General features: G+C 42.3%; 2 protein-coding genes, 1 long non-coding RNA gene and 1 pseudogene across 6 annotated transcripts in view; 2 read left to right on the forward strand and 2 right to left on the reverse strand.

Annotated features, from left to right (window-relative positions):
• The first annotated feature begins 854 nt into the window (after positions 1-854).
• mRpL55 (mitochondrial ribosomal protein L55) lies at positions 855-8,019 on the forward strand. Of its 3 annotated transcripts, none has more exons than XM_080281354.1 (5): positions 855-921; positions 2,290-2,491; positions 4,805-4,879; positions 7,311-7,382; positions 7,607-8,019. In XM_080281354.1, exons 2-4 carry the CDS (start codon positions 2,291-2,293, stop codon positions 7,377-7,379), a joined length of 345 nt encoding a protein of 114 aa, XP_080137480.1. In that variant the 5' UTR covers positions 855-921; position 2,290; the 3' UTR covers positions 7,380-7,382; positions 7,607-8,019. The 3 variants fall into 3 exon arrangements, with proteins under 3 accessions (XP_080137480.1, XP_080137479.1, XP_080137481.1); XM_080281353.1 differs by having other exon boundaries at positions 887-979; XM_080281355.1 differs by lacking the exon at positions 855-921 and adding an exon at positions 1,263-1,386.
• On the reverse strand, positions 3,451-3,569 carry LOC145411498 (5S ribosomal RNA; annotated as a pseudogene).
• A 5,858-nt stretch (positions 8,020-13,877) lies between the features above and the next one.
• On the forward strand, positions 13,878-16,252 carry LOC145411321 (uncharacterized). Its single transcript, XM_080281347.1, has 2 exons — positions 13,878-14,359; positions 15,594-16,252. The coding sequence occupies exons 1-2, from the start codon at positions 14,224-14,226 to the stop codon at positions 16,229-16,231; spliced, it is 774 nt and encodes a 257-aa protein (XP_080137473.1). The 5' UTR covers positions 13,878-14,223; the 3' UTR covers positions 16,232-16,252.
• A 23-nt stretch (positions 16,253-16,275) lies between these two features.
• Positions 16,276-26,654, reverse strand: part of LOC145411322 (uncharacterized) — an 11,177-nt gene continuing 798 nt past the window's right edge. For both annotated transcript variants that reach the window (XR_013899410.1, XR_013899411.1), the window contains exons 2-3: positions 16,547-16,746; positions 16,276-16,391 (exon numbers count right to left, since the gene is read on the reverse strand). This is a non-coding gene — a long non-coding RNA (uncharacterized LOC145411322). The remainder of the gene's footprint in view (positions 16,392-16,546; positions 16,747-26,654) is intronic.

The raw sequence follows: 26,654 nt of genomic DNA on the forward strand, positions 1-26,654 counted from the left end.
CACGTACTTCATCCCCCAAAGTTCCATCCTTACTCATCACACTACCCAAGTACTTGAATGCACTCACATTCTCCATATCCTCACCATCCAGCCTCACTGCACACTCTGTGACTTCATTCCTCTCAAACACCATAACTTTACTTTTGTTTACATTAACTTTCAGCTTCCTCCTCCTACACACTGTCCCAAATTCATTCACCAAACCTTGCAACTCCCATTCATCTTCACTCAACAATACTGTATCATCAGCAAACAGCAACACCGGAAGCTTCCAAATCTCACCCTCATTCATTAGGGCCACCCCCACATCCACTGCCCTACCTTGCACCTCCTTTACAACCCCATCCATATATATATATATATATTAAACAGCCATGGAGACATCACACACCCCTGTTTCAGTCCCACATTGAGATCAAAGAACTCACTCAGCTCACCATCCACTTGCACCGTAGCCCTAGCTCCCTCGTACATACTCTTCACAGCACTCAACAATTTCCCCTCCACTCCATATATTCTTAATACCTTCCACATACCTTGCCTATCTATTCTGTCATAAGCTTTCTCCAAGTCCATGAAGGCAGCATACACTTTCTTGCAGCTACGGGCCTGTATTCCATTACCAGTCCTAATGTTCTAGGACTAGATCGAAAGAATTCTCTTGATTTAGTTCTAGGGGACGTTCTCACATTGTCAAAATTTTCTCATACGGGTAACTTTTTTAACAAGCTCATGAAAAGGTATTTACGGGCTATATGTGTTCCTCTGCTCAATACCACATCGGATGCAAGAAATGCTTGTATCACATGCGTAGGCCTACCCCACGTATCACGCACATTTACCCCACATAGAGATCAACCGACTGTAAACAAACTAAAGCCGAGCGAAACGATAGTGAAGAAGGAGAAGAGTATAATTGAGGTAATCTGCCGTATTTCATTAAAGAATTGCTGGATTTTCAGTGGGCTTAAATTATCAGGTAATTTCTTGGTTTGGTAAAGAATCTGGTAAATGCTGTGTTTATTTCCCATGTGTTTATTATTAGTTTTCCATATTTTTCCATCATATTACTACCCATATTATTTTTCTGCCAATACAAGTTTCACTCCTTCCTCTCCTCTCTATCAAGCTTAAACCCCATAAGACAAACGCACCGTAGGGGGAAGGTATTGAGTAACAACATAGGAGGTAAAGGGGAGTTTGGGGATTTATAAGAATCAGTCCAGGAAGAAGTTTAACAAGAAACAATATCGACTAGCTAAGGGAAATCCCCAGAATCTCTGTTTGTGATATGTTGCAGATTGCCCTTAAAAAATAACTAGCCAAGTCTCTCATGACCTTAAACCCTGAGGCATATGTATGTTTATGGTTTTTACAGAATGGCTGGTGAGTTTATGCAGCTTTTCGTTAAATGTCCGTGGGTAGTGGGGGTTTCAGAACAGTCAAAGTAACGCCTTAGTCCATGTATGCCTCTGCTTTTATGTATATATATATATATATATATATATATATATATATATATATATATATATATTTATATATATTATATAGATTCCTGTATATTATTGCAGATGCTAGATGATTTTATTCAACTACTGTAAGAGCATCATCTAACTCAACCTAACCTAACCTGTCTCACCTTCCCTAACCAAACCTTTAATCCATATCTGTTGAATAAGATGAATATATATATATTTTTTTTACATTAAAGGGGTAAAAATGTACGGTAGAGCAAATCAAAACAAGTAAGTACCAAAATTTGTTATAACTAATTGGCCAGAGCCTACGGAGTGAGTCTGGGCAGAATTTTTGCAATTTTTATCTCAGATACATGTTCAGCTAAGGAGTTGCATCTTTTTATTTAGCTACTTGTTAGTCAGTAAAACTCTTTGCTGGTACCTTTTTTTTTTTTTTCAACCTAGAAAGTTTGTGTAGCAATGGTTTTTGCGAGTGAACTCAAGATTTTTCAGACTCGTTGATTGTTCCTCAACCGTTAGGCTTTGTGTTTTTTGTTTTTGTTTTTTTATTATCCTACTTACTCTGTTTTTTAAATGGGTACTGGTAATTGGGATAGGGTAGTGATGATGACGATAATGTTTTTTGAATCAGATTTGATTAAAACACAAGTTTTAAGAATGGTTGAACAATAGTTGTCTGATGAGCACAGTCCATACCATTGTATGTTTCATGTGTACCTTTAGAAGTTGTTATTTTTATGTATAAAACTTGTATTTTATCATAGATTCCACATGAAATAGAGATATTAAACTCTGTTTACTTTATTTACAGAATGTGTGCATTATCAACCCACCTTTTAGTTCCTGCGGTTAGAAATTTCTGTACAACATCAAGTATATCAATCAACTGCCACCGGTCCACAATAGCACGCATTGGCCGCACCACCTATACCTGCATGTACCCCACTCTTGTCATCAATAGTGATGGATCCACCATCAACATCAGATACCATGAACCTCGCAAAATTATCAAGGTGCCTTTCAGCTTTTGTAGTAGCTAGTGGTGCACATGGAAGTGGTTTTTATGGCATGCAAACTTCTGTGCGTGACAGAAATAAATGGAGAGAAATTGTGAATGAATAAGTGATGACGCAGTCCTGAGGGGATATTCTCCCGCATTTGGTCTGATCAGCTAGTCAGGTCAGGTGCGGGTAAGGGGATGGGTCTGTTATGATGTGGCAGGGGTAAACCAGTTCTGCTGTCGGGCCCTGCTGCGGATGTCACTGATTGCATTGCCCAGTTGACCCTTGTGCGGTGTGGTGCGGTGAGGATCTGTCCGTTCTCCCCTTTGGGGCTAAGATGCGAATGAATGTGTTTGAATGGATGAGTAAATGGAGAGTGAGTCGTCCTGTCTCGGCTACCTCCCTTTCCTTGGGGGAAGCAGCCTAGGTATATAGATAGATAGATAGCAAACTTCTTTGGTGATGGCCATTGTGATGGGTGCTGTTGTTGCCAAGCACTTCCATCTTTGAAGAGCTAGAGTCTGTGAAAAGTTGGTGGAGAAGTGAAGAGTTGGATTATTAGCATAAATGTGGATAGGGCTAGATAAAGAGCTTAGAACTATACATTAATGATAGCAAGAAAATTGGGGAAAGGACATAAATTTGAGGAGTACCTGTGTTGATAGCTGTAGGGGATAAACAGAGGCTGTTACAGGAGCTGCTGTTGAACACTAGTATACCAAAGCCTCCTCTTCCATGTGTCATGGCTTTACAGGATTGCTTAATTGCTACCTCATTTTCCCCCTCACATAATCTGGCATACTTGATTTACATTTGGGAAAAAAAAGAAAAAGAAAAGAAAAAGAATTCATTCATTCATTCATTCATTGCCAGACGCCATGTATCCCAAACGGGGTGGCCAATGGCTTAGAGTTAATTGTTTTACAGGGAGGGGCACTAATCCTCCACCAACCCCACTTGACACGTAGGAATGCCAACAGCATCTGGTGTTCCCAGGTGGTCACCCATCCAAGTACTAACCAGACCCAACGTTGCTTAACTTCGCTGATCGGACAGGAAGCGGTGTACTCAACGTGGTATGGCCAAAATTTGTAAAATTGCCCAAAATACTTCAAAAATCCTGTTTCTGGTGTGTTATCCAGTGATTTCATGTGCTTCTAATTGTTTCAGTTTATACATCTAAATACAGGGTATACAAGTACCGGTACGGTAGTAAAAGAAATGATCATTTATAAATCGTATTGTGAACATTAATCCCAAGGATTCCTTACAGGATGAGGATTGTAGCATTTGTTAGAATTTTAAATCTCTCATTTTCTACTATTTCCTTTTTGCCAGTCTTAATAATGTTTCTAGTATGCTTAAAATACATGAGAAAGAGTATTCACTCTATTAGTATAAAGTTGTTTTGTCTAAACTTGTATACACTAATAATTAAATTTCCCTACAGAATCAGTATGACACTGATGAGAAGCCTACATGTGGTAACTCTGTGTACCCTGGGTAGAATGAAGCAACTGCAGCTGGGTTTCAGTCCGACTTAGACACATTTATACTTATTTGTACTGCACAGTACTGTACATGTACTGTTATGGTCAATATTTTCTAGACTCTTGTCTCTATAGGCAATATTGTATTTATTCCATATACTTTAGTACTGATATGCAATTATATGTCCTTACCTGTGAAAAGTGAACTGTTCTCCACCATTTATGATCTTTAATTCAAAGGAAAATGACTCAGAAGGCATTTTAGCTATTACAACGAAATCTAGGCCAGAGAATATTAACCACTATTCTATATTCATGATCATCATCATCATCTAATCCTGTTTTGCCCCACAAGAAGCATAGGAACCCAGGGCTAGGCAAGTTGGTCCTGACATTTAAGAGGAGAGTGCCCAGCTTCATTCATCCCTGAGTGGCATGACATGAGCAATAAACCCCAACCATCCCTTGGATATAAACTTACACAGGCTCAGTCCAATTGGAGTGCCTCAGTATTGACCACTATTCTGTGTTCACAAGCAGTATTATGTAGGATGAAAAAGGAAGCATTTAGCACTGAATTTAAAGTTGCTGAGTATGTTGGATGAGTCAGATTTGGCTGTAACCAAAAAGTGACAACAGTTTGGATATTCTGAAATTCATGGGTGACCATGTCAGCTGCACAGAGATTATTTCAGTGAACACTGTGCATCTTCCTTCTTTTTCTTTTTCTTTTTTCCCATAAAATTCTGTTCTCCTGTTACTATAGTCAGAGATGTTTCTTGTAGCTTTATCTTGGACAGTTCTGCTTTGATTAATGATTTTTTTTTTTTTCCAGCTGCCACTTGATTTGTCAACTCTGACAGAAGCTGAACGCCGGCAGCGATTGGAGGCACGCAAACCCAAGGTCAAGGTGAGTGGAACTGCTTGCTATGTGATTCTCTAATTATGCCTTAACCCTTTCAGTGTGTCAGTGTATGTTTTAATTTATTTTAGATTTTATTTGGCTTGGGATACTTTGGGCAAGATTGTATGGATACACTCTTCACTAATTTCACTAATCTTTCAAGTAGAAGAGGTCTTTCTGAAGTTGACTATAGTCATCTGGAAGCAACAAGAATAAAATGAAAGACTTCATCATCGGATTGAAGGGGTCAGCTCTTACCTTCCATGTTCTTTACTTACTGAGGCTAATTCCTGTTTTTTACCTGGGTCACGAGATGTCATGTATGTGAGAGTGGTGATTTCTTGCCAATATCATGTTCTTGTTTTTTGTTATGGAGAAATCTTTGAATTTCACAATGACCTCATTTGCCACTCTGCACCACCCATATTCACTGTGGCAGTGGAGAGGGATGCATTCATGTGCTTGCATCAGTATAACTGGGCAGCTCAGCTCTCTGGTTATACAAACATCCTTCAGCTGTGTCACCTATTTTGCAGAAGGAGGATGGTGGGCTGCAGGAGGAGGACAGCTAAAGCTTGCTGTCCAGAGGGTTCATGTTTCAGTTGAGCCTATGGTCACAAGAACAATAGTGCACAGTGTTACTCCAGCCCTCCCCTACCACCCACTAACATGAACATCACAGCCCATAATCCCCACCTGTTTTCTACAATGACATCAAACTTCTAAGAGAAATCTGTGACTTATTCTTCTCACCACCACTGCTCCCCCATATACAGTAATTCATCTTTCTTTTTGGGCATTGGTAATGAATGGTGATGGATGGAATATCTCAAATTTGTCGTATGCTGATAATGCATTGCTGTTTGCAAATACCGGACAAGAGCTTGGTAGACTAGTGCAGAGTTTTGTAGATGTCTGTGAGTGTCATGCTTTGAGAGTAAATGTAGAAAAGAGTTAAGTGATGATTTTTGAGAGGGAAGGTGACTCCCAGTGTGATGTTACAGCAACTGGAGAGAGACTGGAATTGATGAAAGAGTTCAGATGCATGGGTACAGTGATAGAAAAGACAGGAAAATGTGCAAAATAAGTGGAGTGTAGAATGACACAAGGAAGGAAAGTAGCTGGTGCTATGAAGGCCTTGATAAAAACCGAGGCTTGAGTGTTGTGCAAGGCTTACATGAAGGAGTGTTAGTGCTAACTTCAACATACAGATGTGAGACTTTGGTGTTGCATGCAAATGGAAAGTCAAGAGTGAGAGCAGTGGAGATGGGACTTCTGAGGAATGTGTGTGGAGTACAGAGTGTGGAGTGAAGAAGTTTGTGGATACCAGAATCGAAGAGAGTGTACTGAGATGGTTTGGTCATGTGGAGAGAATGAATGACAATAGAGTGGTGAAAAAGGTACATTTGAACAAATTTGAAAGAGGGAGGAGGCAAGGTAGGCCAAGAAGTAGGTGGAGGGATATGGTGGATGAGTGTGTGAGGAAGGGAGGTACAGAAGTTGGTGAGGCTAAGGGACTGACAAGAGACCAAGCTGGCTGGATGAATTTTATGCAGAGAAATACATAACCAGGGATTTGGCTCCCCTTTTTAATGTGACAGCATTTGGATTGACTCTGTTAGATGGGTATATGTGAAGCTAAAGAATGTAGTGAAATTTTTTTGGCTTTTCTGATGGAGCCAGGATTCCATGGGCTTCAGTGATGAGTTAATGGAAGTGTGGCCCATTGAACTGGGCAAACTTGGGCTGTCTTGATGTTGCTACTCCTCACCCTGCCCTAGGGTGGGAAACGAGGTCAAGATGATGATGATGATGATGGTGATGTCAGTTCCATGGCATCTGCACTTTCCATACTGTACCTTGCTTTCCCACACAGTTAATTTACCATAACCCTTCATCTTTTTGGTCTCCCATACCTCCTGTTTCCCTCTGAGTTACTCACATATACTCTTTTTGCCATCCTATTTGTACTCACGTGCATGACCATACTGAGCAAACATACTCTCTTCTGCCCTTGTTTATTTGTTTCACATCTTTAACAGATCTCTTCACAAATCTCTGCATTTCATATTGGTATTCTGTCCCCTATTCACAGCCCATACACAGTTTCTTACAATCTCATTTCCAGTGCTGTCATTCTCTTACCAGACAGAAGTCCAACACTCATATGCTAATGTGGGGATTGACACACTGGTATACCGTACCAAACTCTTGATGCCTCCATTCTTAGTCCTCTCTTTTATATCTAGGCCTTCAAGCACTAACCACTGACCTTCTGTGAATAACTATGCCATTAACTTCCTATACACATTACCTTTCTATTCTGTTACTGTTTCATGGTACGTAAATTCTTTCATCATGTCAGGTCTCTCTCCATTTACCAGCACATCACCCTTGTGTTGTACTGCATTTTGTTCATACTTATTAATGTTTGCAGGTGGTGATTGAGGAGGATATTGAAGATGATTTTGATCTAGGCAGCTATGAGCACTTATGGAAAAAATAAAGGGTGAGTTGTTAAGTGTATAAAGTACCATATTACTGTACAGTAGCTGTAGTGAATAGCTGTGTTGTTACCATTTTCCCATTATAGTTTCTTGGTATTACAAGCTCAATATATAATCACTCACATTAGTCCAAGAGAGGGGATGGATATCACTGATGCATATTTCAGTGAAAATTTCACCATGTATGTTGATTTTGAATTTTACTGAGGACTACGTTTTATTTCAGTTGAAGGTAAATGTACAGTGTGTGACATGAAGCTGCCATAAAGCTGGAGTGGGAAGGGATAGACCAAGCACTGTTAGTGGCTGAGTACTGTGCTGTCTCCTGCTTCTGGGGGCAATACTCTCCACTCCTCTACCTCATGACAGAGTCTGGAAGAAAAATTGAGCCATATGCAAGAGTACCGATAATCCAATAATTTTGCCTGAGAAGTGTCTCTTTCTCTCACTCTTTTGTGTGTGTGTGTGTGTGTGTGTGTGTGTGTGTGTGTGTGTGTGTGTGTAAGTGACTGCAAGTTTCCCTTTCAGTATCAGAATTTATGTAAAATTTATATGAGAACCATGTATCGGTGATTCATATGTTCCTTGTGTAGGTGTGATTTAGAAATTTGGATAAAGTCCCATTTATATCAGCCTGTATATATGAAGCATTATATCTATTAAATTTGTTAAAATTACTGTACTTTGTCTTCTTAACTTTGTAAAAATATGTTTAATATTATTATTCCATCCATCGATCATCCAATCCTACATTGCCCCATGAGGAGCGTAGGAGCCCGGGGCTAGGCAGTTGGTCCTGACATTTAAGATGAGAGTGAATATTATTATTAATTAATATTATTTTTATCAGTATTATTATACCATATCTGGCATGGTGGTATTTGGTGGTGACCATCTTCCATACTGGATGTAGTGTTGCTTGCTTCTTCCTTCATTGTCATCATTCTTTTTCTGTCGTGCCTTCATCTCTTCCTAATTCTCCCATTCTTCTTGTTGCATTATTACTCTTCTTTCTGCTTCAAGTGACCGTACTGCTCTACACAGTTGTTATGAGTAACCCCAGTCTGTCTGGCCAAACAGACCCATCAACCGAAGCCAAGCAACTGCCCTTGCAGGGTCATCCCATGTAGTGAACCAATGATCTCTCATGGTGGAAGTCACCTGGTCAATGTGAGGTGCAGAAAATAGTGTGGAGATCTGGTTCCCAGGTGGATACTGCATTTGCATCTGTGCACCCATTTAACAGCTGCATTATAGTAGGCTCCACGTCATTTAATTTTTGAAGGCTCCAACATGTTTGCATGTGTTGGCCTTGGTCACCTAATGACGGCTCTCCATGCTGCTCGAACTCTGCTAGCCTCACTGTTCAGTCTCTTAACCCTGAGGTCACAATTAATGACCTTATCCCAGGTCTTTTTTGGTCTGCACCTCACAACCCCACCCCTAACATTAATGCTTCTCACTTTCTGCACCCCCCTATCCTCTCCACATGCCCAAACCACCTCAATCTACCTCTCATCAGAACACCAATACACTCCAGTCCCATCCTACCTCTCAACTCTTCAATCATAAACCTAGCCCCCCCAGGCCTTGCACTCAGGGACGCGCTGCACATCCACCTAATCGTTGTCATATCTGTATGTGACTATCATCTTCGTTTACTCCCCAGGTCTCACTACCATACAGCATTACACTCCTAATGCATGCTGCATACAAAGATCCCATAGCACGTAGGGAGCACCCTCTCAATGTCAGGAGAGGCAACAGCTCCCTGAACGTCTTTCAACCTCTCCTCACCCTAGCCACAGAGACTCCAGCCCCACCTCCAGCACATCTCCCAAATAACAAAACTCTTCCACACTCTCAAGAGACTCATTCATGACGATCTCCACCTGCTCTCCCTGACACACCCCACACATAAAATCAACATTATCTCGCAGTCTACCTCTAATACCACTACATCTCTTACGCACCCACCTATCACAAACACTGTACAAGATGGAATTACTTCCCACACCCTTGTGGCAGATTGCACATGGCCACTATCCCTCCTCTTTATCACACCTCATTATATTATTACGGGTACTGTACTGTATGTGGTTACCACTCAGTGCTGCAAATTATTTACTGAGCTACGGGAAATGACAAGCCTAATGATTTTCTGTAACCCAGTAAACTGTTCACTACCATGGATGTTAACTGTTTAACCAGATAACAGGGTGGTGTGGAGCCTACCATAGTGCCCATGTTAACTGGGTGGAGAGATGTAAATGTGGCATCCATTCAGGAACCAAACCTCCACACTCTTGCTCATGCCTTACTGTGGTGAGGTGCTGCCTACTGTAAGGGAACATCGGTTCACTGCCAGGGACAGCCCTGCAGGGACGATTTCTTGCCTACAGTTGATGGGTGTGCACAGCCAGACAGACCAATATTACTCAGCAACCATATCTGGAAGGTGTGTGTGTGAAGGTCACAGATAAAGAAAAGTATTAAAAAAAAAATAATAATGTGCAGATAGTTAGGCCTGTGAGACAGTGCTGGGATTCATCATGGACTTGAAAGTGTGTGAATGGGTGTATGGTTCATTTTGCTGGCCATACTGTTGATAGCTCCCCTGCTTTTGTTCTTTCTCTTTCCATGTTTTCTGGACTCAACCACATCCTTAGATGGGAAATGAAAAGGCCAACATTTTTAATCTTTATTATTTTTTGTTATGCAATATTTGTTAATAATAATTGCAGATAATGCTGTAACTTGCTATTAATGAACAGGTTCTTTGCAGTCTGGTTCAGATATTTGTAATGATATGTGAGCATTGTGGTTTGAAAGTTCATGTATGTAAGAGTAAAGTGATGGTTGCTGAGGGAGAGGATGACCCAGTGTGATGTGATAGTGAATGGACAGAGACGTGAATTGCTGAATGGAACTAAGTACTACAGTGCAGTCAAGTAATAGAAAAGTGAGGTGTATATGCATTGGAATTAAAGATTAGAGTGGTTCGAAGAAGAAACATGTCCATAGCATTGAAGTTCTTGATATGAAATGAAAGTTTGATTATAAAATACAAGAACTTCTTGGATGGAATTTAGTACTTCCTAAAAGTTGGCCCTGGAAGGAAGTAACACAACATATACTTGACCAGCTAAAAGTTTGAGGCATTACCCATTGGTGCAGGGGTGGAACCTCACATGTCAGGCCCCATTGAACCTGCTAATAGCTTTCCCTGTCACATGTCATATTTTAATTCACTGCCTCTGTTTTATCATTTCTTACCCATAGTGTGGCATGTTATGATATAACAATTCATCCCTTCAGTCTGATAATGCATTTAATGTTGTCATCATGCTATCTCCAGATGTCTTTGTTCAAGTCAGGGAAGATTCCTCGTACTGAAGGGCTTTAGGCTATATCTAACCCCTGCTGCACTGGGAAATACCTTTTCTAAGCTGATTAGATATCAGAGTGAAATATACAAGATGCCCTTGGGCTGAAGGGGTTAACACCTTCAGTCCAATGGCTTTTTTTTTTTTTCTTTTTTTCTTTTTAACTGCCTCCAGACAGTTTTATTCTCCTCAGAGGAACCTTTTTGTACATGAGGTGTTAGATATAGCCTCCATGAACTCATTGGCTGTGATAAGTTTCTGTGCGCTGAATAAAATTACCGGTATCTATCACAGGCCAGAGTTTAATGCAAAGTTCTTTATTCTCATACAAAATATTAATCGTGATAATTCTTTGTGTATTTTATACCCTAGGTTTCTCTTCTGCATAGTAGAGTCAGCAAATATCAGCTGAGGTAAAATGCATTCTGGAGTAAGTTTATCTCTTTATTACCAGGTGACTTTCCTATGTTGAATATACAGTACAGTATTATATGTCGGGTGGCAGCATGAACGACTTTCAAATTCACTATGAAGGAATTAAGAACAAACAGACCTCAAGGAAAATATTGAAAGCCAGAGCCTGTCACCCACCCACGACTGTGAGTGACAGCACGTACACACTCACTTGTATTATCTGGCCACCACTTATTTATACCCAAACATCGTACTGATAGTATTTGCAGATAACCTGAGCATCCTCAACAACATACTCACGTATATTCATGGACGTGTTGTTGTTGCTGTTCTGCTACCCCACACTGTAATGGTGCAGACCCATCAACTTAAGGCAAGCAACCATCCCTGCAGGGCTGTCCCAGGCAGTGGACTAATGTTCCCATGCAACTGATAGTGCTTCGTCACAGCGAGGTGTGGGGATTTGAGTAGAGATTTGGTTTCTGGGTGGATGTTGCATTTGCATCTCCACCCAGTTAACAGGGGCACCATAGTAGGCTCCACATCACCTCATTATTTGGCTATTTGGTTACCATTCAGTGTTGTAAATGGATTCCTGAGTCGCAGGAAACTAAACAGATGTAACCAATTTGCTTCAGTATACTGTATAGTACTGTTTGATTTATGATTCTGTAGTCAGATTACAAGGTATTAGGAGGTAGGAAATAATGCAGTAAGGTATTATTTTCTCTTATACTTGGTTACTTATAAATCAGTGTCAGTTTCTTACCAAAACATTCGTTAGTAAGCCTGCCTTGATAATTTAGGCTGAGATGAGAATAATGGAGGACAGGAAAACCAAGAGAAGTGTAGAAGACATATAATTTTGCATGTTGATTACATGAGAGTCACTAGCCAAGTCACTTAGCAAAGATGAGTCTCAAGCTTCCTCCACACTGACACACAACTGCTAAATTTACAATCCTGCTCCCTGTTTCAGCACTAGATACACAGAGGTAAGGAGGAGGGAAAATCAAGATGGGTAAAGCAGAGTGAGGAGTCTGATGAGAAGAGGGGGGGGGGGAAGAGCTACGCTGCCACCTGTTTCCTTTGGCACACGTGCCTCTCCTCTCACAGCAGTGCCAAGTCATCCTTACTTTATTACCTGTTTGTCATTTACTTTAACCCATGTTAAATATTTAGCACTCTGCATAGCCACTTACATTCCTCGTTCCCCAATCCTCCACCTTCCTCTTCCTATAATCACCCAATACCTTCTTTTCCCCCTGTCCTTCTTCCCCCCACCCATTTAAACATTGGCTCGTCCCTGAACAACAACATAGTGGTAAAATGCACTTTGCACGTGGCATCAACCCCCCTTTCTCTCTCTAGGGTGTATCCAATGACTGATAGTGGTATCTTTGGAGAGCCCTTGGTTCTGATCTTCCCGCCCTCCCGTATCTCACCCTTATCTTCTACCTCTTTAACTTTTCTTCTCTCCTCCTCCTACTCCCACTCTACCCCTGCTTCATTTTCTTCCATTTTCCTGTCACTTTTCGCCTGTTTCCCCTCTTTTACCTCCTGTCTGCATAAAACTTCATTTCTTTCTTCCCTTCATTATGTCTCACCTTCCTCTCTCCATGTTCACCCCTTTACCTCCAGCTTCCCATCTCTCCGTCTCTGTCCTTTGTTTTACATTTCACTTGACTCCCTCGCTTACCTCTCTTTTCACTCTTATTTCCCGACGTCTCCACCTCTCTCCTTCCATTTTACGTTTCACCTGCGTTCCTTATCCCTCACCCATTGACCTCCAGCTTCCTCATCTCTCCTACTCACTTTCTTCCATTATTCGTTTCACCTTCCCCGTGTCTCAGATTTTCAGCCTACGGCCATAGTCACATTTCTTTCTTCCGCATATCATTTCCTCCTTATTTCCACTCTTCATTCAACATTCCCAAGATATTCCTTAATCAGACCCCCTGCACCATTCCTATTCCCACAAACCCCCTTGATTTCCTACATCCTTTCTATTTTCACACTCCTTCCCCACTCGCTCGATACCCTCCATAATATTTTCTTCCCACACTCTTCTTTCAGTTCGACCCAACGCCCTTTCTTCCCAGTCTCTTTCTCTTCCAGTCTTTTCCTCCTGCTTAATCTTGTCTTCACCCTATTATTAAATCCTTGCAGACTCTAACGCGTTCCTTCCTCCTCTCTGTATCCTCTCTGTCTTCCTTCCTCTCCACTCTGTGTTCACATCGACCCTTTTACTTGTAGGCTACAGTTACTTAAATTGTCACAACCAAACGAGTAAATATTAGGAAGGAAAATACAAAACGATTTCTGATTATAATTTATTGCTGTAGAATCTTATAAAAAATGGTTCATATTTTTCGTGAATGAGACTTTGACACATTTTTCCTATCTTTTCCAGCATACTAGAGAGGGTGGGGAAGGTACGAGTCATACACTGGGATATTGTCTTGGGAGATCTTGGAGTTTTCTTCCTGACCCGATTCATACTGATGTAGGCTGGTTCATGCTGTTTTAACCCATTTAACCCTCAGACCTCGGGAACAGTGGCGTAGCCATGGTGAGGCCCGGGCCCCACGGAGAGACCCTTACCCTCCCACCCCCATTGGCCTCCCATTTGTATTTCGGATTGTTTAATGTATGCAAACTGTGTTGTACTGACCCCCCCCCCCTCCAGAACAGGGCCTGACCCCTCCATCTGTGGAGACCTGGCTACGCTTCTGCTCGAGAGGGTTCCTAGTGTGTAAAATCTAGATAAATCGTCCCTCTAAGTTTAATGGTTATCAATATATACAGCGTGCATAGGTTATACATACAAGAGGATATTTGGGTGTAGCATACCATGCAAAACAAATCATAAGGAAAAGGGACTGCAAAGTCTTCCATGGCATCGAGAAACTGAACATTCCAAGCGATCCGTTTTGCCCTCCACACGACATTAGGCTAAAATACGTCGCATTCTGGAGCGCGCGTCTGGTTCGTCCGGTTTTTTTCCGCCGTAAACTGTGGGGCTCTGCAGTATTCAGCCAGCATGGATGATGAGAAGGTGGCTGTGGCCGTGCAGCAGCGCAGTGCTATATATGACAAAAACAATCCCAAACACCGCAACAGGGATGTTTTGAGAATGCTGTGGAAGGAGTGTGCTGCTGAGGTCGGCGTTACTGAAGGTAAGTTCTGGGTCGACCTAGGTGGTGGCAACTCTCCCTTGGCGATATGCATTGGTTATTAGACTAGGAATCCCCGTGTATGTTCTTGATGCGAACTGTGTCAATATTAAAAAGCTAAATATAACATGCAAGGCAGTATTAAAGTGGAATATGCAAAAATGTATGGCTAAAGAAAAAGTGATACAAAGCTTTCTGTGCCAACAAACCATATCTTGGGTCCAATGTCTCGTCGTTTTGGGTGATTGCTTAACACCACCTCAGCTATTTATTTTGCATATCACAGTGTATTTTTCTCTTGTATGATGCTGGTATCTTTATAATTTCAACATTAAACACATAATGTACCATCAGCGTACCAGATGCATATATAAACGGAGAAGGGGGTACTAGGGAGTTTCTTTGACCGATGAAAATTTGCTTCACGCTGCTATGAACTGGTTAAATGGAAGTATACCCACCCACAAAAACTATGTTGTGAAATTTTAACATCTTCACAGTAAACACAGTAAAATATGTAGGCGTATTTATGCCTATATTCGTATTAGTCATGACCATTGCAGTCGGTGAAACACTACGGTGGCGTCTTATGTGGTATGTTCATGCCATCTCCAGACGATTTTATTCAGCTAATTAGAAAACTTCTTGTGATGAAGGGGTCACTAATACCAGAATCTAACCCGTGCTTCACTTCCTCTCGAGTTCCGAACTAGTGGGGCGAGATTACAACCCTTTGTACTCTACTAATATTGCTGGTTAGCCTTTGTTAGAGGCAAGGGCGGCTCTAGGAGTGGTCCCTCTCCGTCTCTCTCGCACTAACAATTTTCGGAACAGAGTTGGTTCACTCCCGTAGAGTTTAGAGACGCCATACCACATAACACCATACCACTCTCCCACGCCATACCAAACAAAATCACTCTCTCACACCACACCTACCTTCCATCACACCATAATGAAGGGCCCATAAGCTCCCGCATCTAGTGTACTTGTTATTTATTTATTTGTTTATTTTTTGCTGTAGGTTACCAGATTCTCTTCTGCCAATGAAAGCAATCTAGTAGTGTGTTTCACTTTTCCTCTTTGTCTCTTAACCCAGAACAACAGTTGGGGAACTAGGTGTAAAATAAGTGGTAATGTTTCGTGTTGCAGATGATAAGTCTGGGGGGAAAAGATCATCTGCTTTAATAACCCTCATCGCGTAGGTGATAGTCATTAATTTAAAACATTCTTCTTTCAGTTGAAGTGGTTAAGAAGAGGTGGGGATACCTGCGTGACTACTTTACGAAGCAGTACCGAGACAAGATGAAGGCCGCCGCTAAACAACCAGGACAGGCGGTGAAGAGGACGAAATGGCCGCTCTATGATACCATGTCTTTCCTCATCCCTTACATAGAACAGCGGGAAACGGACCAACGAGAAAATTGCGGCACCAGTAACCATTTATTCATGCACGTGGAAGCGGTTTGTGACGACCAGCAGGATTCCGAAGAGGAGCCAAGTTTCGATGGGAACCCGGGATCACCTCGAGATCAAAGCGTGGAGGCGGATCAGTCTTTGAAAAACGAGGAGGAACATACCAAAATAGAATCCCCCGCTAAATCTGAATCCTTTCAGTCGATAAATCGCAAGAGGCTCAACGATAATTCTTTCTCCTCACGTCCTAAAAGGCACCTGTCATCAGAACACAGCCCATCACTTTTAGCTGCGTTAAAAGAGGCCAGCTTCAATGACGACGATGACTATTTCTTCAAGAGTATGAAGCCAATGTTGCGACAGTTGGACCCGCTCCGGAAGCTTCATTTTCGAACCGAAGTCCTTAAACTCCTAATGAACTTCCTCCAGTCGCCTTCGTCAACTTCGTCATCATTCGTCTAACTGTTAGACGAATGATGATGGTTTCAGGCTTTCATTGATGAGAACTTTTCAGCTCAACACACATTGTGGGCGATCTACAGACGAATCTGGCATATTCACAAAGCCATGCTGCTAAAATGCTTCATTATAGGTTCTTTTCCGTGTGACTTTACTCGCCATCCTGTGAAAAAAGAAAAAAAATCAGATATGTAAATAGCACAACACAAAAGCATGAGTACAATATAATAAAGACCAGACGAAGATACAAGACAAGAGTATATCAAAAATTAAGAACCAAGAACCAAAAGTAGGCACCAACACCCCGTCACCTCTTACCTTCTGTCTCCCGGCTAGGCTGACTGTCACCTCCACGCTGACTCTCAACTCCCTGCACATCAAGCCACCACACACACGCTCAAACCCCATTGTCCAACCAGTGGGCTTCGACCCATCAATTGACGTGACTCGAGACAGCCCAGAGTTGTGTGCATGCCAAAAATTGCTACCATACATGCGCAAACAGCCTTGAATGTGACCTGAACTTGTATAAAAAAAAAAAAACTGAGCATCTATGGGGACCTTTATAGTTCAGTATTTGTTGTTGGCATAGGAGATTTTCTTTTATGTAGGCTACTGCTACTTCTTTCATAGCAATTTATTTTTGTATATTACACATTAATACTCTCTCTTGTATAGAGTAAACTCGTTGGTATATTACATTTCTTAGCACTTGTTCCTTAGCATTTTTTTTTTCTTATGATCCTTTATGTTGTTTATATCCTCTGAAAGTGTGATAAGCCAAATAAATCGTTAAGGAAGAAGTGCTTAGAGTGTCCTGCATATAACGACGAGAATATGACTAATAATTCCAGAAGACAGAACTAAAACTAAGACTGTAACTGAAGGACTGTTTCTTCTTCTCACCGTGGGTCATAAATACTGAAAGGATTACAACTGACACTTTATATGGCAAGTACTTATGTTACCTTATGGTCTTTGTAGGTGACAGTTCTTTGTCACATTTTCAACAGGCAGTAAAAACATATACGTTGCATATTTTGTGTCGATATTATTTTGTATTTTAATATTACAGTGCCATGATTTTTTGTTACAGTTATCAGTGTGAAAATATACCAGTGAACAGTCTGTAGTCATTTTTTCCAACAATAATAAAGACAATAAATATTCATTAGTGTTTCATCCCATAATTATCAAAACTGTCCCTGTTCTCGTCGGTTAAGCAAAACTCCATAACACCTTCCCCTAAGTGATTTATTTTATCACACCTTACTCCCTTCATCTCTTATACAAATCTTTCAAACATCGACGTGCTTTGCATTACTAACGCACTAAAGGATATTAACCAGCCATATCCAAAAATAAATCGTTAAGGAAGAGGTAGTAGGTAGCCTCCCGACGAGAAGATGAGCTCTAGTTTCCGGGTGACGATACGCCGTTCATCTTATTTCATTGCTTTCCTGATAAATACGTCCCAAAATACGCTAAAAAATTTATTAGTCAACAAAAATATGGCCTAGTGACACAGTGCAGCGTAATTGGCAGAGAGAACGTATTCACTGTATGTCCGAATGATTGAGTCGCAAAAATACATTTGCGTCAGATTGCGCCGTAAAAATACATGTCAGATTGCGTCGTAAAAACACATTTGTCAGATTGCGTCGTAAAAATACACTTACGAGTATGTCAGATTGCGTCGGGAAACTACATTTGTCAGATTGCGTCATAAAAAATAAAATTGTGTCTGATTGCTCCGTAAAAGTACCATTGTCAGAGTGCATCGAATAAATGCATTAGTGTTGGATTGCTTCGTAAAAATACATGTCATACTGTGTCGAAAAAAATAACGTTTGCAAGATTACGTCGGAAAAAATATATGTCAGATTCACTGCGTCGAAGAAATACACCTACGTCAGAAAAGCTGCGTCAGAAACAATGCATTTATGCTGAAATATTTGCGACGGAAACTACATTTCAATAAGCGCTGTATTTTCATTAACTTGGGAGATTTTCGTAACATCTCTTTCCCCAACCAACACCCCCTCCCCCCAGCCAACACTCCCCCCTCCTTCCCCCAACCAACACCCTTCCCTACCCCAGCCAACACCTCCCTCTAACCAACACCCTTTCCCTCCAACTAACACCTCTTCCCCAACCAACACCCCTCCCTTCCCCAACCAACACCCTCTCCCCCTCACCTTTGGGTCAGGGTGCAAGTGGTTGGCAGGGCAGGGTGACGGAACCACTGGCACGTCACGGGGTACACAGGTAAACACATAATAAACATTGATTCAGTATTTAGGTCTAATTCTTTTATCTGAACAATCTTAGACACTGTAAAATTAAGGGCAGCTTTCTCACGCGATTAGGAAGCTCGACATCTCTTCCTTACCAGTTTATTTCTGATTCTGCTTCGTTATTATATTCTTGTGTGTTGATTTATGTAATCTATGTCGATATTAAGAAAAGTATAAGAAACAAGATTGAGGATACCAATCGGTAGTCTGGAAAATAAATCGCAAAAGAAGAGGTGTTATGGAGCCTCCTTACCCGACGAGAATAGGGGCCAAAGACACCACTGAATTCAAGACCCAGATTCAGAAACAAACCTAGGATATTTTAAACTGTAACTGAGATTTGCTTTTCCGGTCATTAATCACCTCTTTCTGTTTACGAGTCATTAGGGAGAGGTCAACCCAGGTCATCATCAATCACAAGCGTCACATCCCACGGGCCTCTTTAATCCCTTACCCGAGACGCACGTACTAAGCAATTTTATTTTTGGGAAACGTCAGACGATTTTACAATGCTGAATGAACTGGAAAAGGATAGAGGAGGGATTGGACAGATAAAAGACACAGACGGTGAAAAAGAAAAAAAAAATGGTGGTGGTAGACAGTGGTATGGCTCTTGGTGTGGTGTAGGTGGGCTGGATACTTGTCGTTCGATTTAACATCCTCACAAGCAAACCGATATCCAGTTCACTTCCCTATTTTATTTAGTGTCATTTGAAAATAAATAGCAAAGAAAGAGGTGTTATGAGACCGAAGTTCATCAACATCCGCCACCTTACGTCGAGAGAGTTCACTGACCCAGAAAGCTTGGCTGTTAAAATAATAAAAAAAAAAAAGATAATAATGATGATCTATATTATAATGATCGGGTTTCTGTATGTTTGTTGGTTTGTTTGTTACTGTAACACAGCAAAAACGGCGCAACACGGCGCAATCTTTGTTAGAGCAAGGTACCGTTAAAATGCTCTAACTTGATGAATATAACAATTTCCAGTTCCGTCGGGCCACAGGTTCCCGAGTTATGATTCATTTCTGGCTTTTTGACATGGAGCGGCAGCCGCCGAAGGCTGCCTGTGGGCTGGTAATAATAATAATATTAATAGTAATAATAATAATAATAATAATAATAATAATAATAATAATTCGGGAAGAATCTATTTTGGGATCTCGACTTCAGGTCGTCTTCCCGATTTGCAAGCTTCGTAACCCCATCCTCCCTGGCGATTTATTCAGTTACTTATTAAAATCCTCTAACTGATTTCGGTATGATATGAATCATACAAAGGACAATATTAAGGTCGAAAATCGGACTAAATAGCCAAATAAGGCCTAGCTATGCTCTATGCCAACGAGCATTAACAAAAAAATGTAGTGTGTACTTCGGAGAATCAGAGTTTGGCATCTCGACAGTGTGTGTGTGTGTGTGTGTGTGTGTGTGTGTGTGTGTGAGTGTGTGGCAGGAGGGAAGGGGGGGAGAGGATGGCAGAGGAAAGGAAGGAGACACTTAATTATTGCCAGATACCTCCACAACACAACCTGCAAAACAAACAACAGCGCTGGAAACACGAAACACATCACTGCTGGAGAAAGAGGAGGTTTGATTTTGTTAGAGCTCCACCTCGCACCGTGACGATAGAGGGAAAAATGGCGCCATAAATAGAGACGAGAGCTAACTTAAAGGGGTGTTGGCGTGAGGCATCGGGAGGGTTGTTGTGGGACGGGGCGGGGTAAAGGGAGGTGAGAGAGGGGATTAAGATGGGGTGTGGAGGGGTGTAGAGGGTGTGGTGGGGTGTTGAAGGGTGAGAGATGGGTGTAGAGGTTGTAGTAGGGTGTAGAGGGGTGAGAGACGTGTTTAGATGGGGTGTGGTGGGGTGTGGTGGGATGTAGAGGTGTGAGAGGGAGGGGTTTAGATTGGGTGCGGAGGGGTGTGGTGGGTTGTAGAGGGATGAGAATGGGTGAGGAATAAAAGAGGGTGGAAAGATGTGAAAAGAAGGAGGGGCAGGAGTGAAAAGAGAAGAGGAAAGAGACGAAAGGGGTGAGATGGGAGGGTGAGAGGGATGAGAAGGGTGAAGGGGGTGGGAGGGGTGAGTGGATGAGGCAGGGTGAGGGGCGAAGAGGGAAGGGGGGGTGAGGAGAGTGGGCAGGTGGAAAACTTGGCTGGGCAACAAGAATGTGTCATGATGGAGGGAGGAGGATGAGGGGGGAATTTCCTGTGTGTATCTACATATATGTGTGGCTGTATAATGTATTTTTACGTTGTTTGTCTGTACAGTAATTTATTCCTGTAAACATATACTTGTAGTCTATATGAATGTTTTTACTGTACGTATATTGAACTGTGTCTGTACTTACCATTGTCCTCATGTTTCTTTCTTATAGTTGGTTTGGATTCCTGTATTATTATTGTTTCTCAGGATTATGTGAATACTGTATTGCTTAATGTTCAGTACGAATATAAACATAAATTATCTACGTTGTTATGTGTGTTTTTGTGACTGAACATAATGTAAGCAGATATAATACCTGCAATCAGCCAGCTCATCTCCACTACTTTGCTCGTATCTAGGGCTGTGGTTACGGATACAGAGGCCATAAAGGAAGAATCATCAGCAGATCGTATTGAAGCGTATAATTACAGGTGGTGGTGGTGGTAGAAGTAGTAGTAGTAGTAGTAGTGGTGGTGGTGGTGGTGGTGGTGTGGTGATGGCAGATGGTAAGAAGGTACTGTAGGTAGGCAGGTGGATATATAGATGAATGGATGGTTCGATATAGATAGGTAGATGGATAAACAGCAAAGAAGAAGATGAAGGGGTAGGGTCCTGAGGCTAGGCTGATGCAGAACATAGTAAGGATAGATGACTGGCCTACAGAGAAACAACTATCTTCTTAATTCCGCCTGAAGAAAATTTACAATGGGCGAAATACGATGAAAACCCTATCTCTACTGGTGCGTGTTTCAGATGGCTCGATTTTTTCCACTATGTATTCGTCAACCAATTTTTTCAACTCTCACTTGGCCTAGATTTTCGTCCTTTTGCAACTTACTTCACGTAGCTCAGTGGTTGAAACAGACATTGCTACAGCTCTACATCTTTTCCACAGCACTTCTTTGTGACTCTATGTGTTATGCTTTTGTTACATTTTAGCATTCAGAATGGAGAGGCGGCAATTTTAGGCCATGTTAAAGAGACAAAGGCTGCAGCTCTACATCTTCCCATAACACTTTTTTTTGTGACTAGCGCCATGTTCTAGAGTTCACCTTTTGTTGCAGCTTAGCATTCAAGATGGAGAGATGGCAATTTTAGGCCAAGTTAAAGTAAAAAGAGTTTATATAATGGTATTAAGTGATGGTGGGGAGGCACGTGTAAAAACCAAGTAAGGGAGAGAACACGCTGGAAACCCCACATGAGTTGCAAGAGCGACGTCAAGGTTGTGTACCGAGAAGCAGGGAAGGGGAGAGGAGGGAGGAGGAGTGGAAGGGAGGAGAGAGAAAAGAGGAGGGGTGGAAGGGAGGGGAGAGGAAAGAGGAGGGGTGGAAGGGAGGGGAGAGGAAGGAGGAGGGGGGAAAGAGGGGAGGGAAGGCAGGAGGAGAGGAACGAAAGGGTGGAGGGAGGAAGGAGGGGGACTGTGGGTAAGGCTGGGAGGAGGGAGGAATGGTGGTGGAGAGGAATGAGGGAGATGGTTGGAAAGGGAGGGGGAGGATGGGAGTGGGAGTGGAAGGGAGGGGTAGAGTAAGCATGGGAGAGGGAGGGAGGGAAGGAGAGAGGGGTGGTTGGGATGGGAAGGGTACGAGGCAGGGGGAAGGGGACGAAATGAGGCCTGTGTAGGGTGCGGCTGTGGGGGTGGTGGGTGCGACAGAAGAAGGGGCGCCACGCTCTTGTTGCCACTGGGCGTTCCGTAGCAACTCCTCAGTAACGATTCATTTTCCATTTAAAGCCTGAAATAATTCGACGTTACCTAGTATAAAACAGATGAATCCTTCCACCATCCTTAAATCGACAGTTTCTTAGTTCACAGAGCTTGGGAATACTTGTCTTCAGAGTATAACAGTCATCTATTCCTCATTTTTGAGCTGTAACAAGATATTAACACTACGATATGATGCTAGTCACGAAGAAGTACTATGGGCAGCCTGTTGAACCGTAGTATTGTTTTATTCTGCCAAATCGCTAAGGAAATTATGCCGCAAAAGGAGGAAAATCTCCGACTAGTGATATGAAAGACGATATCAGGGCGTAAAGAACGTAAGAATATAAGGAGCTAGGGGGAAGGGAAGGGGAGGGGTGGAAAGGAGCCAGGGTGGGGGTGAGAGGGAGGGGTGGAAAGGAGCCAGGGTGAGGGTGAGAGGGAGGGGTGGAAAGGAGCCAGGGTGAGAATGAGGGGTGTTGGTTAGGGTGAGAGAGTCCAAGTGAGGTAAGGTGAGCGCACGTAGGCACCCAGCCTTCACTACCAGGCTTCTGACTGAGCGAGTGTGTGAAAGTCAGTGAGTGTGTGAGTGAATATGTGAGAGAGTGAGTGAGTGAGTGTGTGAGTGTGTATGTATCAGAAACAGTGAGGGTAGAGGTGACTGGATGGCAATGAGTAAAGGTGGTGAGTGACTGGACGGCAATGGGTAAAGGTGGTGAGTGAAAGGTGGTGGTTGTGGTGGCGGTGAAGCGAGTGTGGGTGGAATAGGGTCACATTAGAGTTACCTGGGTGCAGGGTGCTTAGACGGGGTGGTTAGCTGGGGTGACGGGGAGAACAGGCAACCACACTCTCTCCTAAAGGGTAAAGTCAAAGGGGGTCAGGAGGAGGGTAGGACAGACAAGGCATAGAAGGAGAAACAGAAGACAGGAGAAGTAGACAGTGGTATGGTGGAGGTTTTGTTACTGGATTGCTGAAGACTGGTATTATATTGTAAGTGTCCATCGCACAGACTCAGTGGCAGTCTGTGGAGCTCGAACCCACCACTCAGAGTGTCCTCCAAATGCGGGGCAAGCACCAAACCCACCAAATCACCTTCTAAACCCTCATATGACTCTAACTATAGGTCTTTCACCCTAACTTGGCACATATCATAGGGTTTTTTGTACTTATTTCACGTAGCTCAGTAGTTTAAAAAGACAATAGTATAGATCAGTATCTCTGTATGCCGCTCCTTTGTGACTAGCATCATATTCTAGCGTTAGTCTGTTGCCACTACTCAGCATTCAAGATGGAGAGATGGTAATTTTAGGTCTCTAAAATATAACAGGTATAGACATGAAACTGCACTCTCTCCATCCTGTATACTGACGTTAAAAGAGCTTAACACGGTACTAGTCATGAAGAAGTGCTATGGATACGATGTAGTCACGTCCCATTCTGCCATTAGCCTTCTGGATATACAAAAGGACATTGCCTAGTGGTGAGGAAGAGATAGGTTGAGGAGGAAGGAGGAGACGGAGGGAAATGGACGTGTGTGAAAGTGGGAAAGCTTAGGAAAGAGTAGTAGGGAGATGGGACAGGAAAGGGGAGGGGGAAGAGGGGGGAGAAGGGGAAGGGAGGGGAAAGGGAAGGGGGAACGTGAATGTACAAGTGAGGGAGGGGGAGCAGGGAGATGGGGAAGGTGTGTGTGTGTGTGGATTTTACAAATGAGGGGGACGCGGAGGAACGAGGAGTGGTGGTCGGTGCTTACCCGTGTGTGTGTGCGTGTGTGTGTGTGTGTGTGTACAGGGGGAGCTTGGTAGGTGCGGGGAGGTGGGGGATGTGTGTGTGTGTGTGTGTGTGTGTGTGTGTGTGTGTGTCAGCTTGGGAGAGAGCCAGCACACACCCAGCAGGTCACGTGGACGGGGTGAACGCAGGGGACGGAGTAAAAACAAGTGACTATCGGGCTAAGAATTCAAAAAATATTACAATTGGATCCCAACCAAATTCCACGATAAACACGTCTTTATCCCACTAAATTAATGCATTTTCATAACCCATATATATTTTTTTTCAATATATACACTGTAGATTTAGTTCTCCATCTTGAGGCTGTCTGATTTGACTGTGACGACTTTGGTAGCTGTACAGGAAAAAGAAAACGATAAAAGGAAAGGAAAGAATACACAAAAGAAAACATTAACTTCTTCACCTCGAGGACCTAGTATGTATTTTTCCTTCTTCTTCTTTTTTCTTCTTCTTTTCTTCTTCTTCTTCTTCTTCTTCTTCATCATCTTCTTCTTCTTCTTCTTCTTTCTCCGTTAATTAATCGATTTTTTCAACTTAGGAGAGATTTTTATAATGAAGATGTTAACACAAATCTGCATTAAATTTTTAAGCGGGGTTGCGTCAAACGAAATTGATTAGTTTAAGAGACGCCTCAGTCTGAAGAGGTTAAGTTCTAGAAAGTTTCTGGATATGGCGTCTGGGCCCAGAGTAAATGTGAAACTAGAATAGGGGGGGAAAAACAAAATGTGGCAACTAAGCCTAGCTAGAATGTGGTGTGGTGTGGTGTGGTGTGGTGTGGTGAGAGTGGTGTGGTGTGGTGAGGGTGTTGTGGTGTGGTGAGGGTGGTGTGGTGTGGTGTGTGGTGAAGGTGGTGTGATGTTATATGGTGTGGAGTGGGGTAGAGTGGTGTGGTGTTGTGGTGTGTTGTGTTTTGGCTTGTGGTGGTGTGATGAGATGTGGTGGTGCGGTGTAGTGCTGTGGTGTGGTGGTGTGATGCGGTGGTGTGGTGGTGCGGTGTGGTGTCGGGGAGAGAGAGGTACGAGTCAGGGATGTGGGCGTTCACAGGGGTCAGGAACCAGCAGAATGGCAGCAAGTCAGCAGACAACGTCAGCAGTTCGTTAAAAAGATCACCAAGAGTCTATTAACATCTTCACTACACTCTTTTCACTCTAACTTGGCTTAAAACTAACATCTCTCCTTCTTGAATGCTGAGTTGTGACGTAAATTAAGGCTACAGTATGATGCTAGTCACGAAAAAGTGTTTATAGGAAGGATGTAAATCTTCACTACACTTTTTTTTACTCTTAACTTGACCTAAAACTGCCATTTCTCAATCGTGAATGCTGGGCTGTAGCAGTAAATTAATATTACAGTATGATGGAAGCCACGAAGAAGTGTTGGTGGAAAGTAAGTATGTAGAACGGCAGGACTCTTTTTCTGCCACTGAGCTACGGAAAAATGCTGCAAAAGGACGAAAAGCCAAGTTAAGGTGGAAAGAGTGTGTTTGTTTCACCAGAAGATTTGAATAACCTCTGGAGAGACTTTTGGAACCTGGAGAACTTAAACAAACGCATTTGCTATAAAATGTTCACATTTATTTTTCTATGATTTATTTCACCTTTTTATGCCAGTTTTAGTTCGAGGATTTGGTGGGGGTGAGGGCTATCTTTTTGAATGTCCATGTCTTATTTAGTAACCTAGTCACGCAGTTACATGAGCTACCTAACATGTATCAAACGGCAGACTGCAGTTCCCCTCTTTCTTTTCTTCCAGCTCCATCATAATCAGATCGTTGTCATGATTTGAAAAAAAAAAAAAAAAAAAAAAAAAAAAATCGTTTGGAGATAGAGACAATAAAAAAACCTAACGTGCTGAAAGAATTAACCAGCCCCAACACGTAATTTATATTGTGTTTTTATCATAGGGAAAACGCAGTAGACTAATAGGCTCTAAATTAGCTCCTGTTAACGAGAGTGACTGGACTCCGAGGGCAAAACAAAGATAGCAAAGAAGAAACCTAATGTCAGACTATTTAATTCAGCTGAGGAGAGGCCCAGGGGTTAAAGGGTAAAGGGCTCGGGTATACAAAGTTTAAAAAATGGCGAGTGTAACTTTCTACAGATGGAGAATAGCCTTGGCACTCACGCGAGCATCATTGATTTTCCTATAATTTGAAGGCTGACTGCAATATCCCTGCCAGCAGCCTCTAGCACGGTGTAGTGTTTGTATTTTTCTTTTGTCTATGCAGTGGAGAAAGAGCAAAAGACTAGTAACCTGCATGCAAAGTGGTTTCTTCCAAAATAAATAAAAATAAACAAAAGAGAAGCAAATTCAAGACCCTTTCATTTGGAGTTACCCGGACACATTACATCTAAAAATACTGGAGGTCATACATACACAGGGTACAAATACTCATCTATTATTCCACTACCATCACACTTCGACCACATCCCCCTGAA

This window comes from Coenobita brevimanus, chromosome 89 (assembly GCF_032717465.1).
Source record: "Coenobita brevimanus isolate Jiangsu-jjx chromosome 89, ASM3271746v2, whole genome shotgun sequence".
NCBI classification, from domain to species: domain Eukaryota; kingdom Metazoa; phylum Arthropoda; class Malacostraca; order Decapoda; family Coenobitidae; genus Coenobita; species Coenobita brevimanus.

Bases quoted from the DNA above. Each gene is read 5' to 3' on its own strand.
- mRpL55 (XM_080281354.1), top strand. From the start codon at position 2,291: ATGTGTGCATTATCAACCCACCTTTTAGTTCCTGCGGTTAGAAATTTC. The intron at 2,492-4,804 runs GTGCCTTTCAGC...TTTTTTTTCCAG, and splicing joins AACCTCGCAAAATTATCAAG to CTGCCACTTGATTTGTCAAC. The intron at 4,880-7,310 runs GTGAGTGGAACT...TAATGTTTGCAG, and splicing joins CACGCAAACCCAAGGTCAAG to GTGGTGATTGAGGAGGATAT.
- LOC145411321 (XM_080281347.1), top strand. From the start codon at position 14,224: ATGGATGATGAGAAGGTGGCTGTGGCCGTGCAGCAGCGCAGTGCTATA. The intron at 14,360-15,593 runs GTAAGTTCTGGG...TTCTTCTTTCAG, and splicing joins TGAGGTCGGCGTTACTGAAG to TTGAAGTGGTTAAGAAGAGG.